Below are 21010 nucleotides of genomic sequence, written 5' to 3'. Positions count from 1 at the left end.
AGAATCCCCACAGTGCAGAAGGAGGCCATTTGGCCCATCGAGTCTGCACTGGGAACAGTCCCACCCGGACCCTATCCCCTAAACCCCACATATTTACCCTGCTAATCCCTCTAACATACACATCTTGGGATACTAAGGAGTAATTTAGCATGGCCAATCCACCTAACCAGCACATCTTTCAGACTGTGAGAGGAACCAGAGGACCCGGAGGAAACCCACGCGGGCACTGGGAGAATGTGCAAACTCCACACAGACAGTGGCCCAAGCCAGGAATCGAGCCTGGGTCCCTGGAGCTGTGAGGCAGCAGTGCTGACCTCTGTGCCACCGTGCCGTCCGTGGCCATTGTTTTTTAACTCTGCACTTACTGATCTCCCTTGGCATCATTTCAGGAATGTTGGAATCGGCTAATCCTGAAACTGGCTTTCCTGACCTGGGTAACCAGGACTTAACGTCGCCAAAACAGTCAGAATTTCAATGAGAAGATGGGATTTGTCGATGCTTTACAGTCACTTCAACTGGATTTAAAATGTTGAATGACAACTTTCAAATGGCCATAGTTAATTCTCTTACTGTCCATGTGTGAAATGCCAACATGCAAGCTAATTGATCTTTGAGCTAAGGCATGGCAGGATCCAGTAGTGGGTTCATGGAGTTGTATGTTTGTTACATGTTCTGCGTGAAGCCATGAGACAAGTTGAACTGTGCGGAAGTTCATTGTTATGAGGATCACACAGTAAATTGGAGATCAGCTCAGATCTTGTAGAATAGTGGGACAGGTTCAAGGCACCATGGACCATACTTCCTGCTCCTATTTCTTATGTACCTAAGTTAAATCTGGGCTGCTCTAAGCCACTCTGTGCGGTCTCGATGACAGACTGCCGATGTTTCTCGTTGAATGTTAATCAACTAAAGCAGTGAAGGAGGGGGACGAAGTTATAGGACTTGCTATCAAACCCAACAATTATGAAACAGCTAAATATTGTCACAACCCTGGTGACGATGGCTGTAAGGAATTGAGTGTCGGAGGCTGAGGGGTGGCCTGATAGAAGTTTACAACATTATGAGAGGCGTGGATGGGATGGATAGTCAGGGTCTATTTCCCACGGGTGGAAATGTCAATCGCTAGGGGGCATAGGTTAAAGGTCAAAGGGCGGACAGTGAAATGACATGCGAGAGGCTATGGTGCTAAATGCCACTGCCAAACAAGATGGTAAAAGCAGATACAATAGAGACATTTAAGAGGTATCTTAACAGATACATGACTAGGCAGGGGGATAGAGAGAGATAGGGATTGCTCAGGGGCAACAGGCCTTTAGAAAGGTGCCACGTGCTGGTGTAGGCTGGATGGGCCAAAGGGCCTGTTTCTGTGCTGTACTGTTTTTTGTTCTTAGTTCCTCTTTTCCCACTCCTCGATTCTAGAGCTTTTTGAAATTTATAAGAATGAATGTGCCAATTCAGTGGATGTAATTCACTTTGTTGATAGCAAAGAGCTCAGTCTGACAGCTCTTCTTGAGTTTCAACATAAACTGAGTTCATTCTTATTATGCTAAACAGCCACCCAGATAAAGATACCAAAAATATTTAAAAATGTAAACACTGTCGGAACACAACTCGCATACATGTGCTTATAGGCATACACATACATACATGTGTGCACACAAACACACACATGCTCACACGCATGCACATGCATACATGCGTGCACATAGACACGCGCACACATGCAAAATTACCAGTTAGAGAACTTTGACTTCAGGAAGTGTAAAGGAGGACATGTCCCTGTCTACATCACTGGGGACGAAGTGGAAAGGGTCGAGAGCTTCATGTTTTTAGGTGTCCAGATCACCAACAACCTGTCCTGGTTCCCCCCCCATGCTGAGACTATAGTTAAGAAAACCCACCAATGCCTCCACTTTCTCAGAAGACTAAGGAAATTTGGCATGTCAGCTACGACACTCACCAACTTTTACAGATGCACCATAGAAAGCATTCTTTCTGGTTGTATCACAGCTTGGTATGGGCTCCTGCTCTGCCCAAGACTGCAAGGAACCACAAAGGATCATGAATGTAGCCCAATCCATCACACAAACCAGCCTCCCATCCATTGATTCTGTCTACACTTCCCGTTGCCTTGGCAAAGCAGCCAGCATAATCAAGGACCCCATGCACCCTGGACATTCTCTTTTCCACCTTCTTCTGTTGGGAAAAAGATAAAGAAGTCTGAGGTCATGTACCAATCAACTCAAGAACAGCTTCTTCCCTGCTGCTGTCAGACTTTTGAATGGATTTGCCTTGCATCAAGTTGATCTTTCTCTACATCCTGTGTCATCTGGACTTGAAACGTCAGCTCTTTCCTCTCCTTACAGATGCTGCCAGACCTGCTGAGATTTTCCAGCATTTTCTCTTTTGGTAACCCACACATTGTTGAACAAAGAACAACACAGCACGGGAAACAGGCCCTTCAGCCCAACAAGCCCGCGCCGCCATTTCAACATTGTGAGTCCCCTCTTCCACCCATGACCTTTGTCTACGCTAATGGCACTCCACATTGGAAACCAGATTGAGGGGAGCCTAATTTAGGGACAATTTGTTACACCAATCTGCCTAAGAGCACATCGTTGGAGTATGGGAGGAAACCGGAGCACTCAGAGGAAACCCACACAGACACAGGGATTGACCCGAGGCTGGAATTGAGCCCGGGTCCTTGGCACTGTGAGGCAACAGTGCTAACCCCTGTGCCACCGTGCCGCCCATCATTTTCCGCATGCATGTGATGCATCATCCCAGCAATGTGAATAGATGCATTCATGTAGCAGACAGTTAGCCAACGCCTGGGCCAGAAGATTTGCTTTCAAATCCCACTCCAGGGCTTGGAGGCAAATGAAAGGAGCTTAGTTTTACTTCCTTGACAGGTTGATAATCAGCCAGCTAATGTTCGCAATACCTCCCCGGTATTCCCCTAAGAGAAAAGGATATGTGGGACAATACAAAACAAACAAGTTCATTTCTATCAGGTTTATTAGTTGGCTCCTTCATACCTGATTAATTAATCTAAAAAAGGGAACTGTTATCGGGCAAATTGGTTCAATGTTACCAACTATTTCTAAATTAGAATTGACATTGCACAGATTATTCAGTGTATTAAGTGTGAGGTGGTGTTAATGTTTCCTTCCTTCCTACTTCATCTCACCCCTATCTAAATACTTTTTAATTCATTCGTGGGACCTGGGCATCGCTGGCTGCCCTCATTTCTTGCCCATCCCTAGTTCCTGAGGGCAGCTCAGAGTCAACCATATTGCTGTGGCTCTGTTGCCACATGTAGACCAGACCAGGTAAGGATACTGATGAACCAGATGCATTTCTGCGAAAATCGACAATGTTTCATGATCATCAGTAGATTCTAAATTCCAGATTCTTTTTTATTGAATTCAAATTCCACCATCTGCCGTGGCGGGAATCGAGCCCAGGTCCCCAGAACATTAGCTGAGTTTCTGGATGAAGCTAAAGGCTATTTATTAGCCACAAACAGGCTTACATTCACATTGCAATGAAGTTACTGTGAACATCCCCTAGTTGCCACTCTCCGGCGCCTGTTCTGGTTCACCGATGGAGAATTTAGCACAGCCGATGCACCCTAACCACCATACAGCTCAGGTCACTGTCTGTGTGGAGTTTGCACATTCTCCTCGTGTCTGCGTGGGTTTTCTCTGGGTACTCCAGTTTCCTCCCACTGTCCAAAGATGTGTGGGTTAGGTTGATTGGCCATGCTAAGAAATTGCCCCTTAGTGTCCGGGAATGCGTAGGTTAGAGGGATCAGTGGGTATAATTTGTAGGGATATGGGGATAGGGCCTGGGTGGGATTGTGTTCGGTGCAGACTCGATGGGCCGAAGGGCCTCTTTCTGCACTGTAGGGTTCTATGATTCTGTGACCTTTTGGACCGTGGGAGGAAACCGGAGCGCCCAGAGGAAACCTATGCCAACATGGGGAGAATGTGCCGACTCCGCACAGGCAACATTCCAAACTGGGAATCAAGCCCAGTTCCCTGGTGCTCTGAGGAAGCAGCGTTAACCATTGGCCATCACCCCCCTGTCTTTCAATGTTACAACCAGCTCCCTCCTAATTTACGCACTGCGTAGTCCTGAGAATATCAATGCAGATTATTATTGTGTATCATAAGCTCATGACGGCTTAGGAAGTAAATTGCATTTTGTGAGCAAACCTTCCCTATTTCAAAATATTTATTGTATATTGTTGTAAAACTGGGACCGTGTTCAATACTTGTGTTGCTGTTGTATTCCTAACTGGGACAAACTGGTTTCTCTGCATTGTTTAGAAGAATACCTGCAGTGGAATTGTCTGCTTTCCTCCCACATTTCTTTCTTCTGGCTTTGGCATTTTTCTTTCATAATCATTGCCTGTTTTGGGAGGAGTTACAGTCCCCAGCACATGCCTCCAGAGCAGGGAGAGAACTGAGTGTTATTCATTGGGATGGGTAAAAGCAAGGTAGGCTGTTGTAGGTAAAGATACCTCTGAGCCCAGTTGTGAGTCAAAGTACAGCAAGTTTATTCAAAAGCTTTTGGGAGATACACCTGGTACCTAACAGCTGTTCCCCAGGCATCTCCCCGAACACAACTTAAGAGCATATATTTATACCCCCCAGTCACGTACGCATCTTCTCATTCTCAGCAGGTTCCCAGGCTGTGGGTTGTTCTCCATCGTGGGAACATGACCATCTCGGCATTTCTTTATGGTTATCTCAAGGTTGTAATTGTCGTGTGCGATTATCCCTTAGCTAACACACAGGCCGACAAGTTAAAATTAACGGGACCGGTGTAACAATTTATGTTCATAAGTTGTATAGCATATAATATGTATAATATGTTGGTGCATGACACATAAGCAGTATATAACAAATATATATGAATATATATTTAGGGCATGCAAGCTTCACTACGTTAGGCGAAAGTCCACGAAATTAAAGACACAAACATAGATACGAGCTGGGTCAGCTACGTTTCTGAATGGACTATCATAAACTTGTGTACAACAGCGAGGACAGCTACAGTCTCTTTGTCTGGGACACACGAAAACAAATCTTGCATCTATCTGAGATACATGAAAACAAGCTGCATGTAAGTTGTACGATATTTTCTTCATTCTCCAAGTATTACAAAGTTCATTAACCCATTCACTACTGCATAGGCAGTTCCTCATTCCGACCCCTCTCGTGATCTACTTTTGGAAGCCTTCCATTTCCCCTACTATCTATCTTGTCGAATCTCACAGCACACAGGGAGGCCATTCAACCCATCTAGCCTGTGCCAGCTCTTTGGAAGAGCTGCCCAAATACATCCAACCCCCTGCTCTTTTCCCATAGACCTGTTTCTTGCGACCTTCAAGAAAGATCCTATCCCCTATTGGTAGTTATCACTGAAACTGTTTCCAAGATTCTTTCACTGAGCTTAGCACTGCTGCCTCACGGTGCCAGGGACCCGGGTTTGATTCAGGTCTTGGGTCACTGTCTGTGTGGAGTTTGCATGTTCTCCCCGTGTCTGCATGGGTTTCCTCTGGTTTCCTCTCTCAGTCCAGAGATATGCAGATTAGGTGGATTGGCCTTGCTAAATTTCCCCTCAGTTCCAAAGATGTGTGTGTCGGTGGGATTAACGGTATAGATATGTGAGGTTATGGGGGCAGAGTGATAGGTGGGCCTGAGCAAGATGCTCTGTCAGAGAGTCAGTGCAAACTTCATAGGCCGAATGGCCTCCTCTGCACTGTATGGTTTTTATGATTCGGGTATAGTGTTCAAAAAATGCCTCCAAAAGCGGGGATTGACTTATATGCAGGTACAGGTGAAACCCTGGCCTGGGTGTGGCTGGTCACCATTGTGAAATGCCATCTCCATCCAGTGCAAAGAGTGGACGTGTCTTAAACTCCAGCACACCCTTGCCACATCCTTGCAAGGACGTACTGGAGTTTAAGGCACATCCGCCTTCTCCATCCCGTACCACCTTCTCCAACCCTCATGCTCTGTGGTAAGTAACGATACGTCCCGGCAAATTAAAAAAAATGCCCCTGGGAAGTGAGAAAATGAAGTTGATTACTAATGTGAGTATAGCAGGTCAACGCTGGAAAGTAGAGGGGTGGGGGTTGGTGCTCGGAGGGTGGTTGACCAATATGCTAAGTATATGCAAAGGCATGACTTTTGGTGTCAAAAAATGGGATTGTCTAATATACCGGAACAACTTACATGCTGTTACTTATGGTAATAAACGAATCTAGTGTCAGTAATGGTGACAATGCCCACATTCTCCTTATTGATAATGGGGTGGCACGGTGGTTAGCACTGCTGCCTCCCAGCGCCAGGGACCCGGGTTCAATTCCAGCCTCGGGTTACTGTCTATATGGAATCTGTATGTTCTCCCTGTGTCTGCGTGGGTTTCCTCCAGGTGCTCCGGTTTCCTCCCACAATCTGAAGATGTGCAGGTTAGGTTGATTGGCCATGCTAAATTGCCCCTTAATGTCAGGGAGATTAGGAGGGTAAATATGTGGGGTCACGGGGCTAGGACAGGACATGGGAAGGATTATTGTCGGTGCACACTTGATGGGCCAAATGGCCTCCTTCAGCACTATAGGAATTTTATGAGTCTATGAATATAACTACAGATTGTTGGGAAAATCCATCTGGTGCATTCATGTTTTTTAGGGAAAGAAATCTGCTGTCCTTATGTGGCCTGGCTGACCTGTGGCTCCGGACGCAGTGCAACGTGGTGTAGTGGTGCTGTCACTGGGCTAGTAATCCAGAAACCCAGCATAATGCTTCGAGGATCTGTGTTCAAATCTCACCACAGCAGATGCTGAAATCTGAATTCACTAAAAAATCTGGAATGAAATAATAACGATGAAACCGTTGTTGGAAAAATCCATCTGGTTCACTAATGTTCTGTGGGAAGGAAATCTGCCATCCTTCCCCGATCTGGCCTACACGTGATTCCAGAGCCACAGCAATGGGGTTGACCCTCTGAAATAGTCCATCCAGTTATATTTTTGTATTTGGAAAGGTGGTCCACTACCCTTGTGTTGCGGACAATTATGGGGATGGACAATAAATGCTGAACCTACCAGAGATGCTTACATCCCATTAAAGAATAGAGAAAAAATTATCTGGCCAAATTGATTTTACCACATTCAATGTAAAAACATTAAAAGTACATACAACATATATAAAATCATTTGTTAGTACAGAACTCTCTTCCCATACAATGTAAAGGTCCCACGACAGTGGTAACCTGGCGTTGATGAGTACAAGATGAAAAGTTTCGACTAAATGTCTTTTTCCAGCAATATGTGTATATAGCATAATGTAGTTACAGGAAGGATGTAAATAAGGTTGAAAGAGTGCAGAGAAGGTTCATGAGGATGTTTCCGGGACTTGAGAAGCTGAGTTACAGAGAGAGATTGAATAGGTTAGGACTTTATTCCCTGGAGCGTAGAAGAATGAGGGGAGATTTGATAGAGGTGTATAAGATTTTGATGGGTGTAGATAGAGTGAATGCAAGCAGGGCTTTTTCCACTGAGGCTAGGGGCATGGGTTAAGGGTGAAGGGGGAAAAGTTTAAAGGGAATATTGGGGGGGGGTATCTTCACGCAGAGAGTGGTGGGAGTGTGGAATGAGCTACCGGATAAAGTGGTAAATGCGGGGTCACTTTTAACATTTAAGAAAAACTTGAACGGGTTCATGGATGAGAGGGGTGTGGAGGGATATGGTCCAAGTGCAGGTCAGTGGGAGTAGGCAAAAAATGGTTCAGCACAGACAAGAAGGGCCAAAAGGCCTGTTTCTGAGCTGTAATTTTCTATGGTATATATGACATAATAGTTTGGCGCAATACTAGTATGAATGGTGGCACTGCTGCCTCACAGCGCCAGGGAGCCTGATTCAATTCCTGGCGTGGGTCATTGTATTTGCGAAGCCTGCATGTTCTCCCCGTGCCTACAGGGCTTTCCCCCATGTGATCCGGTTTCCTCCCACAGTCTGAAAGATGTGCTGGTTAAGTGCATTAGCTATGCTAAATTCTCCCTCAATGTATCCAAACAGGTGCTGGAGTGTGGCGACCAGGGATATTTTCACGGTAGCGTCATTGCAGTGTTAATGTAAGTCTCCTTGTGGCACTAATGAATAAACTTTAGGGGTAACATTGCCTCTGTAATTTACAGTTATACTCAGTATTATATATTTAACATATGGTTTGCATTAAACATCATTGTAAGCAGACATATAGCAGTGTGGTATGCACTACGTATTTGGTCAGATTACACCCTCTTGAAGAATTCAATATCTTATCATTTCCACCTTCCTCGGATTAGTTCAAACAAGTTTTTCATTGTCTATAACGTGAAATCAACACTATCTGGGCGGAGAGAAACTAACAGATAATCCCTCCCATACACACTCAGTTTCTGGGTGGCAGGTTATATACACCGTACAGTCAGCACGAGAAAGCAAGCTTGGTGCGTTTGATCGTAGAGAGAGAGGAAGACCACCTCGATGTCTGCATGTTTGTGCCAAGGTAGAGAGACGCAATCCTCTTGATCCAAAAGGTGCAGAGTGAGCCTGTTTCCTGGCGTGTAGTCAGCTTCTGATCTTTCTTGAAACTTTCTGGGTGCGGTCTTTAGGGAAGGGTTTCAGAAATAGCCACAAGATCTCAGGATTTACTGTCAAGATCAGCTGGTGAGCTTGAGTGAGCTCAGAGCTGGTGAGCTCAGAACTCCCCATTCACCTGACGAAGGGACTAACCCCGAAAGCTAGTGAGTTTACTATCAAATAAATCGGTTGGACTTAAACCTGGTGTTGTCAGACTTTTTACTGTGTTTACCCCAGTCCAACGCCGGCATCTCCACATCACGAGCTTGAGTGCACAAGATACAGGAGAATATGGCCGAGGACCCCAAGATCGAACTGTTCATTAAGGTAAGGAAAATATTGTGGCAAATATAATTTTAATGGTTTTTTGCACTTTACGTCATTTATTTTAACATCCTCCTTTAAAACATAAGCCACTGCTGTAAAGATTAAATAAACTAGCTTTGAACTAATATCAATTTTACTTTAGTCCTCATCTACTCAAGTGAATTCATTTTAATGTCCTCCGCAGTAAAAGTTTTTCACTTAGAGATCAAAATTTTGAATAGAACAACAAAGGTTCCTGCCCACGAGTCTTATCTCCCCTGTTAGATATCTTGTGTTACTGCCACTTTGACCTTCCACGTAGTCCTCAGAATGTTTTGTTCTCACGTGCGTTTTCTCAACTTGCTTTCCGCATGATTTGTGTGTAGATCCTCTGATCCGGCTTGTTTTAATTCAAAGTAATATTCCCAGTTTATTTGACCAATGCCATTTAGTATGTAGCTTTATGCCCTTGAATTGCATTCTTTGTAAACAATGCACAGATTGAGTTTGTTTCATTTTTTCTATTTGCCGTTCTCTAAGTTTCCAATTAATTCTAAGGACATTATTAAACTAGAAAGGGTGCAGAGAAGATTTACTAGGATGCTCTCAGGACTTGATGGTTTGAGCTATAAGGAGAGGCTGGATAGACTGGGACTATCTTTTTCCTCTGGAGCGTAGAAGACTAAGGAGTGATCTTATAGAGGTTGAAAAAATAATGAGGAGCATAGATCAGCCAGAGAGCCAACATCTTTTCCCAAAAGTAGAGGGGTATAGGTTTAAGGTGAGAGGGGAAAGATACAAAAGGGTCCAGAGGAGCAATTTTGTCACTGAGGGTGGTGAGTGTATGGAATGAACTGCCAGAGGTAGTAATAGAGGCAGGTACAATTTTTGTCTTTTAAAAAGACAGTTACATGGGTAAGATGGGTATAGAAGGATATGGGCTAAATGTGGGCAATTGGGATTAGCTTAGGAGTTTCTAAAAAAAAAGGGCAGTATGGACAAGTTGGGTTGAAGCACCTGTTCCCATGCTGTAAACCTCTATTCAGTCTTGGCCCAATGCTGAGATTAGTCATTCTGTTTGTTTCGTTGTCTTCATTAATTGTTGAACAATATGCGTATAGCGCTGCTCTGAGTCGATTTAATTTAGTTATAGAGGAGCTCATTGTGTTTCTGCCCAGTAGCCAGTTTAATATAAATCCTTCCCTGCACCTTTCCTCTCTGCTTGTCCCATATCTTAATGGATCGGCCAAGTTGGGCTTGTGTTTGGCTTTGACAGTAGCACCAATATCCTGTGAAATGACGAAATATATAATTAGATGTCAGAATCTTTTTGATCACTTTTGTATATGGGGAAAAATAATAGATCCTGGTGATTAAATTACAGGCTGGAGTCTGCTCTGAATTTAGATATCTCAGGTGGATTGTGGATATACGGGTTTGAGTTACAGGTTGACATTTGCCAAAGGGTTTATCTGACTGTAAAAGGGAAGCTGGCATGGTTTTGGGATTAGGTTGCTTTCTTCATTCCAGTATATGAGTGATACGTGATGCCAGGGCCACCTGTTCAGCCGGTGCCTCCTGCTGCTGACACCTGATACACAGAGCCCCGAGAAATGAATATTGGGCTCATTATAGTGAGTGGATGGAGGAATAAGTATTGGTTTCCGAGGATATTCTACAAGCATGGCACTTTGCCCCAGCTAGCATCATGTTCCCGAGAAGACAGAGAGTGGCTGTTCTCACTGCTGGTTGCAATTTGCAAAGTATTCCACAGGAATGGCTGGGCACTTCCGTAGCTGTGAGTGGGATCTCTTTCTCCTCAATCCCAGATTATCCTGATGCAGTTCATCTATTACGGCTTCCTCGGCATTTGATTGGTGGTGGTGGACAGCCTGGTACCAAACAGTACCAGAACATTCTGTTTTTAAAATGGGCATTAAATTTATTTATTAGTGTCACAAGTAGGTTTACATTAACACTGCAGTGAAGTTACTGTGAAAATCACCTAGTCGCCACACTCTAGCATCTGTTCGGATACACTGAGGGAGAGTTTATCATTGCCAATCCACCTAACCAGCAGGTCTTTTGGACTGTGGCAGGAAACTGGAGCATCCAGATGAAACCCACACAGACATGGGGAGAACGTGCAGATTCCTCACAGACAGTGACCCAAGCCGGGAATTGAACTTGGGTCCCTGGAGCTGTGAGGCAGCAGTGCTAACTACTGTGCCACCTTGCTTCAAGGAGTCAAGGCATCAAAGGGATGAAGCAGAGTGCAAACTACCTGCTAGTATAGGGTTAAATTAACAGAGTCAAATTCAGAAATTTACCTTCAAAATAGGTGACCAGATTGATCTTAGATCCAGAGAGATTCAATGCAGAATATGGCCTGTGATTTGGAAGTTGCAAATAACACAGATTGTCAAGGTAGGAATGATGACAGCAGGTTACAATGGAGAAAGTGTGAATCCCCCATTGATTTTAACCAGTCACAGCTCCTGTCTTGCCAGCATAAATCGTAAATAGAACAATCATTGCTATATCTCCACCACATTGTCTACATTGACTCTGTCTACACTCCCTGCTACCTTGGAATAACAACCAATATAATCAAAGACCCCAGACATTCTCTCCCACCTTCATCTGTCGGGAAAAAGATACAAAAGTCTGAGGTCACGTATCAAATGGCTCAAGAACAGCTTCTTCCCTGCTGCTGTCAGACTTTTGAACTTCTCACTAAGTTGATCTTTCTCTGGACCCTAGCTATGACTGTAACACTACGTTCTGCACTCTCGTTTCCTTCTCTATGAACAGTATGCTTCGTCTCTATAGCAGGCATTGTATACTAATACATGTGACAATCATAAATCAAATCAAATCAAATACAACCCTTCCCTGGTTTCTACTTGACATTTTCTTCCAACTTTCTCAGTCACTTTTCACTTTCCGTCTCTACCTTCTGCCCACTATCCTCAGTATCTTCCTTGACTTTTGCTTTACCAGCCTTGGGCACTTTCCTTCACTGCCTGTGCTGTGTGAGATATTGATGAGACAGTGACTTCAGGCACTGTGACTATGATGCCATTGTTCCTGTGTATCTAATCACCCTTTAGCCCTCATTTATTTGAGACTGTTCCTGATAGATTCATAACTTGACCTACCCCCTGCTTGGGTATGTTTTGGTTGCTCTCAAAGTTGATCCTGTCGATCTGATTTGATGGCAGGGCAGACAATTTCTGGTTATGTTTGAGGTGGGCTTGATGAGAATACCCTTTTTGAAAGCTTTGCGATGGCGTAACTAATTTCGCGACATCCTCACCAAAGGTATCCAGATGCTGAACTCTAATTATTACTTTTGCCTTCCCCGTCCTGCTCTGTGGCATTAGTCAGATATCACTCATCATTTTATAAACGGTTTTACAAAAGAAGGTTTCCAGAGAATGCGTGGAGAGATTCAAAATGTAAACAAACTGAGGGTTCCAATCACCTCACCACCAACATTTTCCACATCTCATTAGAAAGAAAAGTGAAAATGAAAGGCACAGCTGACAACAGACAACATTTATTGCTCTCGTTTTCTGTCACCCTGCCTCCTATAGTTTACAAAATGATTGAAGGGTTTCTCAGGCAATGTTAAGACCCTTTCAAAGGGCAAGAGGGCCTTTGAGGACTAACTGGTTCAGCCAGAGAAAAGGAGTGGTGAGTGCCATTGGAAAATCCCCCCAAAAATATTAGTGAACCAGATGGATCTTTATGACAACCACTGATAGATTCATGGTCACCAGTACCATTCCTGATTTATTCATTATTCAGCTGCTGTGGTGGGATTTGAACCTGTGTCACCTGAATTCCTAATCCAATTATATTGCCACCTTCTCTACCACCATCTCTCCTGAGTTAGAGTATAAAGTTGTAAGTAATTGTGATAAACCCCATGAATTGTACGGAGAATAACTGATTAACCTCCCCGTGGAACTGTTGAATACGAGCTCCCTGGGGATTGATCATTAACTAACCAGGCGGAGCTCGTATACCGAGCCCTGTATAAAGCAGGACCCCGAGTGGGTCCATTATTGAATTGTCCCAGTTAGGGTCTGTTTGTGTTCACCCACAGACTTGTGGTTTTTGCTTTCTTTTGTGCAATAAAGCACAGTTCCTTTACGGCAGGCTCCTGGCGTTGTTATAGTAACGAGGAAATTAAAGATGGAGTCTTATCAATTTTAGACAGAGCAGCAGATGTCAAATATCTCAGCATTAGCTGACATCTTGATTTAATCATTAATACATTGTACAATAACATTGTAACCTTCAGTGTCAGGGTCGCTGTGAGAAAATTCAGTAATATTGTATAGGGTTTTGAGATTGCTGGGATCTTCTGCTCTGCCAGTGAAACCTGCCCCTGCTCTTTGGGATTCACCCAGCCATTTCGTATATGAAGGAGCAGTGAATGTTGTGAAAGCCTGACGTTTCCTCCCTATTGGCACCCAGACACACCCACACTCTTTTACTATAGATACTTAGTCCTAACAGATCTCTGACCACAAAACAAGCCACACCATCTCAGCTGTCTGTCAATGTTGCGAGTAGATGTCAAGGTGCAATAGGAAATTAGTGTCAAACGAAATAGGGAGTTCCACTTTACTTCTGTTGAGTGGAGACAGCAATGGCACCATGTCCAGGGCACATTTGCAAATACACACCCTGTTTAACCCTTTGGGGATAGTGGAAGGATTCCTGAGCAAATTATCAGCCTGTTGAACTGCGTTCTGAACTCTCCTTCAACGGGCCAACACTTCAATGGTCACGGGCATTCGGCCTCTGATCTTCGGGGAACCGTTCTCCAAGGCGGCCTTCACGACACACGACAGCGCAGAGTCCCTGAGCAGAAGCTGATAGCCAAGTTCTGCACACATGAGGACGGCCTCAACCAGGATCTTGGGTTCATGTCACACTATCTGTAACCCCCATGACCTGCCTGGACTTGCAAAATCTAAATGTCCTGTCTGGAGACAATGCACACCTCTTTATTCTGTGCTTAACCCTCTCTCCACTCACATTGTCTGTACCTTTAAGACTTGATTAGCTGTAAAAAATCACATTCCAATCATTATTCTATAAATTGAGTTTGTGTCTTTATATGTCCTGTTTGTGAATAGAATTCTCACTCACCTGACGAAGGGACAGCCAGCACTCCGAAAGCTAGTGGCTTTTGCTACCAAATAAACCTATTGGACTTTAACCTGGTGTTACCATAGAACCATAGAAAATTACAGCTCAGAAACAGGCCTTTTGGCCCTTCTTGTCTGTGCTGAACCATTTTTTGCCTAGTCCCACTGACCTGCACTTGGACCATATCCCTCCACACCCCTCTCATCCATGAACCCATCCAAGATTTTCTTAAATGTTAAAAGTGACCCCGCATTTACCACTTTATCCGGCAGCTCATTCCACACTCCCACCACTCTCTGCGTGAAGAAGCCCCCCCTAATATTCCCTTTAACCTTCCTTTCACCCTTAACCCATGCCCTCTGGTTTTTTTTCTCCCCTAGCCTCAGTGGAAACAGCCTGCTCGCATTCACTCTATCTACACCCATCAAAATCTTATTCCCCTCATTCTTCTACACTCCAGGGAATAAAGTCCTAACCGATTCAATCTCTCTCTGTAACTCAGTTTCTCAAGTTCCGGCAACATCCTTGTGAACCTTCTCTGCGCTCTTTCAACCTTATTTACATCCTTCCTGTAACTAGGTGACCAAAACTGGACACAATACTCTAAATTCGGCCTCACCAATGCCTTATATAACCTTACCATAACACTTCAACTTTTATACTCGATACTCCGATTTATAAAGGCCAATGTACCAAAAGCACTCTTTATGACCCTATCCACCTGTGACGTCACTTTTAGGGAATTCTGTACCTGTATTCCCAGATCCCTGTGTTCAACTGCACTCTTCAGAGTTCTACCATTTAGCCTGTATGTTCTACTTTGGTTTGTCCTAGTTGTGAGACTTCTTATTGTGTTTACCCCAGTCCAACGCCGGCATCTCTACATCACAGTTGGAATTGGGTTCTGGTCTAGAGGTAACTGCAATACCAGTGCGCCACAAGAGCTCCTCCTAGAACTGCCATTGCAGTGTTTTAATTCATTGACAGTCCTGAGTGAGCGGGAGCACTTCCCTGCATTCCCTCTAAGTTCAGAACTGCAGAATTATTTTGAAAGCGAACGATAGGTACGGATAAATGTTTGCGGTGGAAAAATACAAATACGGCCTGCTTCAAACACGTGGCTCCGTGAGATGAGGGATGTCAACGCTGGAACGTGTGAAGACCAAGTGTCATCAAGCTCTTTCAGTTCAGATGTGGAAGGTGTCCACTTAGTCAGCTTCAGCCGCGCACCTTCCAAACGCTAGATTTAGAACCTCTTTTATGCCTATTCAGCATTGATATGCCTATCCTTAAGGATTCTGAATGTTCCCATGTCCCACACCAACATGCCTTGTCCCCTGACTTGGTAAGATTGTCAACCATTATCATAGATACCTGCAGACATGAACCCAACCAGATTGGGTTTATTCAACTTGAATTCACGTTTATTTCGCATTGCCAACAGAAGGTTGAGGAGAGATTTATCGCAAATACCTGGGCAGGATTCAAATCCAAATTCATTGACAGCATTGCCAGCCATTTCACTGTCCTGGAATCAGCTTCCCGGTCAATCTTATCTCTCGGACAGCGTTATTTATTTATTTGTTAGTGTCACAAGTAGGCTTATATTAACACTGCAATGAAGTTACTGTGAAAATTCCCCTAGTTGCCACACTCCAGTGCCTGTTGGGGTACATTGAAGGAAAAATTTAGCATGGCCAGTGCCCCTAACCAGCACGTTTTCGGATTATAGGAGGAAACGGGAGCACCTGGAAGAAACCCACGCCGACACGGGGAGAATGTGCGGACTCCACACAGACAGTGACCAAAGACGGGAATCGAACCCAGGTCCCTGTGAACAAAAGCATATCCATTGGCTTATGAAACAAGCATTCGTGTCTCATATAAAATGGATCATTGTACATCAATTTGATTTTAGTTTATTTCCTTTCGTGTTAGAAGTTGGGTGTGCAGGGATGTCTTTTGTCAAGGAATGAACTCACCTCGGATCTTTATCTGGTGCCACTTAGATGAGATTGAGCAAATTCAGCATGACATTCGTCTCGAGCATATCAGTGTGGGGCGAGGTACTGCACAACAGGTTTTTATAAGGCTGTGAGATCGTATCAGGGCCAGGACTATATGCTGGACGATGAACTTGCCATGGAGTCTCAATGGGGAAAGGCCACTGTGCTAGGGGACTCCCGCCATAGCACACGGAGGGGCTGGAAATAAAGCAAAATCCCTCAGGCTGTTTGTATCAGAAACTATTTAACATAAAACATTAAAGTGATGGCAAGGGATCTGATGTACTGCATTATCATATAGAATCCCTATAGTGCAGAAGAAGGCCATTCAGCCCATCCAATGTGCAACGACCACAATCCCACCCAGGCCTATTCCCACAACCCCATACATTTATCCTGACGCTAGTTCCCCAGGCACTAAGGGGCAATATAGCATGGCCAATCCACCTAACCCGCACATCTTTGGACTGTGGGAGGGAACCGAAGCACCCAGAGGAAACCCACGCAGACACGGGGAGAACGTGCAGACTCCACACAGACAGTGACCCGAGCCGGGAATCGAACCCACGTCCCTGGCGCTGTGGGGTAGCAGTGCTAACCCACCGTGATACCGTGCTGCCTATTTTGTGAAAGAAACTGATCAGAAAGACACTTTGTGATGACAAATTTGAACTGTCGTGCAATACAGTTTCACGAAGGTTAGTAAAAAAGTGTGAGTTAGAGAAGAAGAAAGTTGGATCATATCATGAGATTATTATACCAAGGATTTGAAGGTGATGTAACGAAGTTATTATACTGACTGTAACAAGATGGTATCTGTAGAGTGGGACGCCTGGAGTTTCCTTTCGAAGGAAATGGGAAGGGTTTTCTGCAGCAGTGGTTGGTTTGGGATGACAAAATGTAGGCCTGGTTCTGCGAGGTGTCTAACCCTTCCCTTCTTTCTCTCAGCAGTGGGATTTTGACAGGGAGAGTACTTTATTCGAAAAGATGCATTTTAGCAAAGTCTTTAAAAAGTAAAGAGGGAACTGGCATTTGTGGGGAGGATTTCCAGAGCGCTGTGTCAAGGTAGCTGAAGGTATTCCCTTTTGAGACTCTCCAGTCTCAGTTTCTGTTGACGTTTGAACTGGACTAGAACACAGGACTTCAGAGTGGGTGGCTGATGTCAAGCTCCCTACGGCCTTCCCCATCTACCTTAGCCCTCCTCTCAATGCCACCAAGGTGCTTATTTGCCCAAGGCATCAACTGGTTGTTCCATTTTAGGCAGTGCAGTGGTTAGCACTGCTGTCTCACAATATGAATATGAGTTCATGTTGCACTATTTGTGACCCCCATGACTTGCCTGAACTTGCAACATCTCACTTACTGTCCTGTCTGGAGGCAATACCCATCTCTTTAACCTATGCTTAATGCCATCTCCACTCACATTGTCTGCACCTTTAAGACTTGATTAGCTGTAAAGACTCGCATTCTAATCTGTAAACTGAGTGTGTGTCTTTATATGCCCTGTTTGTGGTCAGAACCTGACGAAGGAGCAGCACTCCGAAAGCTAGTGATGTTTGCTACCAAATAAACCTGTTGGACTTTAACCTGGTGTTATGAGGCTTCTTACTGCGTTTACCCCAGTCCAACGCTGGCACCTCCACAATGTTTCCCGGGCTGATTTTGTTCTCCTTATCACAATAGGTGGCACAGTGGTTAGCACTGCTGCCTCACAGCAGCAGGGACCCGGAATCAGTTCCTGGCTTGGGTCACTGTCTGTGTGGAGCCTGCACACTCTCCCTGTGTGGTTTTCATCCGGGTGCTCTAGTTTCCTCCCACAGTCTGAAAGATGTGCTGGTTAGGGTGCATCGGCCGTGCTAAATTCTCCCTCAGTGTACCCGAACAGGCGCCGGAGTGTGGCAACTTGGGGGTTTTACTTGTAACCTCATTGCAGTGTTAATGTAAGCCTAGTTATGACACTAATAAATAAATTTTAAACGCGGTGCTCTGTTGAATTGAATAATGCGTGTTTTTGGGCTTGACGCTGTTTTCCTTTAGTTGCTGAATGCTTTTCACAGTGACATGTGGTGAGAATATTTGCAAGTTTATTTTCTTAGGAAGCGAAAAGCTGGAGTTTCTCAAAATCTGAATTGGAAATGGAAATTGCTGGTAATTCTCAGCGGGTGACTGGTTGTGAGAGAAGCAAGGGTAACATTCTAGATCAACGACCTTTTTTAAGAGCTGGAATTTTCCAGTCCCCCCCCCGCCCCGCATACCCTTGCAGCAGCTTTACCAATAGCTGACCCAGCTCACTATTGGCCTCTGATGGGGATCCTCTGATCCCACCGCAGTCAATGTCCATTTGCGTTGCTCACCAGCTGTGCCGCCGGTGAACCATTCGCGGGCGAGAGTCGGGAGGGGAGCGTGGAGTTACCTTTGGCAGGGCCGGAAGATCCCGCTGGCAGGAAGGGATGGAACTGGGCTGTTGCATCACAGCGACAGTGACCCGGGTTCGATTCCCAGCTTGGGTCACTGTGTGTGTGGGAGTTTGCACATTCTCCCCGTGCTTGCGTGGGTTTTCTCCGGGTGCTCCGGTTTCCTCCCGCGCCCCAAAAACCTGCTCTTAGGCTGATTGGTGTTAACAAATTGTCCCTAAATTAGACCTCCCTTCATCTGGCGCACATATAATTGTCTAAATTTGCACCCCTTTATTGTGGAGTCCAAGAGACGTAGACAAGAGTCGTAGGTAGAAGAAAGATTGGAATGAGGCACTCACTGAGTGTTAAAATGGGCGGCGTGGGCTTGTCGGGCCGAAGGGCCTGTTTCCTGTGCTGTGTTGTTCTTTGTTCTCCCTGGGCTAGGTGGATTGGCCATGCTAAATTGCCCCTTAGTGTCAGGGGGATTAGCAGGGTAAATGCATGGGGTTATGAGGATAGGGTCTGAGTGGGACTGTGGCCAGTGCAGACTCGATGGGCTGAATGGCCTCCTTCTGCACCGTGGGATTCTAAAAGGCTTTTCTCTCCTCGGATGCTGCCTGACCCACTGAGCATTTCCAGCATTTTCTATTTTCCGAGGAATGAAGTGGTGTAACTGGAGGGAGTTCAATAATCCTGCTTACCCAAAGTGTTAGAGAGATTTATCAAATGTTAGATGGCAAATTCACCCAGTGCTGAATCACATTGGGCAGATCGTTTGTGTTACACCTAAAGTGCTTTGGTTACCCTGGAGAAGTGAAAGGGGCAAAAGAAATGTGCGTACATCCTTTAAGGAAACTATAGACACAAGCAAATTCCCAACTTGTTGCAAAATGTTTCCTGGCGATTGTATTCCCCCTGTTGTAGGCAGATATTCTGGTCGTATACAATCCATTGGTTCCCAAACACAATGGCATTTTATCTGGTTGTGCAATAGTCTTGTGCAAAGTACAGGTGCTGCTTCATTCCTCTGACAAATGAACGTGGTATTCTTATCCGATTCAACAGCATGTGTTGACAGATGACATTCTTAAAGAGGCAGTGCTTTCCCCACAAGGAGCCAAAGCAAACGGTTGATGTTTGTCAGAATAGCGCCATGCGCAAGAGATAAGGACGTAGCCAAAAATAAACATCGCGGTGAAGAGATAGCTGCTTTACTGGGCATTTTTCCCATCCATTGCTAACCCCCACCCCTTCCCTCACCATCAACAAAGGTCTCCGTCTCCCACATCCCTCGACCATCCATAACCGGCTACTGCAGCAGAGCTATCCCTTAACCCCTCCGTCACTGTGCATCCTTTCGCCATCTTCGAAATCTACTTCACCCGGGGAGTGGTGAGCTGGTGGAATTTGCCGAAACAGAGATCAGTTGAGATCAAAACGTTGTCGGCGAGATCTCGCTCGTCCCGAAACTGTAAAATCTCACCCAAAGTCGACCTTTCCGTGGTCCGCCCCCTCACCTGCTTCGATTCCCGTGATGGAATGGTAAAATTCTGGCTTGTATGTTTTCAAGAACTAGCTCCTGGGGAGAAGGGAATCAAAGGATATGGGGTGGAAGGCAGGATCAGGCTACTGAGTTGGACGATCAGCCGTGATCATGTTGAACAGTGGCACAGTGGGTTAGCACTGCTGCCTCACAGCGCCAGGGACCCGGGTTCGATTCCGGCTTGAGTCACTGTCTGTGTGGAGTTTGCGCGTTCCCCATGTCTATGTGGGTTTCCTCTGGGTGCTCCGGTTTCCTCCCACTGCCCAAGCACGTGCTGGTTAGGTACTTTGGCCGTGCTAAATTCTCCCTCAGTGTCTCCAAACAAACACTGGACTAGGGGATTTGGACAGAAATTTCATTGCGGTGTTAATGTAAGACTACTTGTGACGAACACACACACACCCCAAAAACGTACTCTTAGGCTAATTGGTGTTAACAAATTGCCCCTAAATTAGCCGTCCCTCAATCTGGTTATGGTTCCTTTATTGTGGAGTCCAATAGGCAGAGACAAAGGTCATGGGTAGAGGAGGGCGCTCACAATGTTAAAATGGCGGCGCGGGCTCGTTGGGCCGAAGGGTCTGTTTCCCGTGCTGTGTTGTTCTTTGTTAATAAACATTGGTGGGGCAGGATCGAAGGGCCAAATGGCCCACTCCTGCTCCAATATGCTATGTTCATGTTGACTTCTTTGCCTTTTAGTGACGCCCATGTTGATGTAATCAGGTCAGGTCATTGTAGAGCAGCACTGTGCAGGAGTTGCACATTTTAATTGCACTGCTAAAATGAACGAGGCGAGCCCTAACCTCTTCAACCTATTCATTGTGTGCAGGCCAGCGACGATGGTGAGACCATTGGGAACTGTCCGTTCTCCCAGCGCCTGTTCATGATCCTGTGGCTAAAGAAAGTTGCCTTCACCATTAACACAGTGGATATGAAGAGGTGAGTGCTGTCTGAA

The 21010-nt window shown here is 45.2% G+C and overlaps 1 protein-coding gene across 1 annotated transcript in view; it reads left to right on the top strand.

Annotated features, from left to right (window-relative positions):
- The first annotated feature begins 8635 nt into the window (after window positions 1-8635).
- LOC145358086 (chloride intracellular channel protein 4-like) overlaps window positions 8636-21010 on the top strand; it is a 35808-nt gene continuing 23433 nt past the window's right edge. Inside the window, exons 1-2 of the mRNA XM_080211757.1 lie at window positions 8636-8965; window positions 20885-20994. Coding sequence (XP_080067883.1) covers window positions 8930-8965; window positions 20885-20994 — 146 coding nt within the window. The 5' untranslated portion in view covers window positions 8636-8929. The remainder of the gene's footprint in view (window positions 8966-20884; window positions 20995-21010) is intronic.

Source organism: Carcharhinus amblyrhynchos, chromosome 25, assembly GCF_965287045.1.
Source record: "Carcharhinus amblyrhynchos chromosome 25, sCarAmb.v2.hapA, whole genome shotgun sequence".
Taxonomy (NCBI): Eukaryota; Metazoa; Chordata; class Chondrichthyes; order Carcharhiniformes; family Carcharhinidae; genus Carcharhinus; species Carcharhinus amblyrhynchos.
The sequence above is the reverse complement of the archived record's forward strand: the minus strand, read 5'-3'. Positions and strand labels throughout refer to the sequence as shown.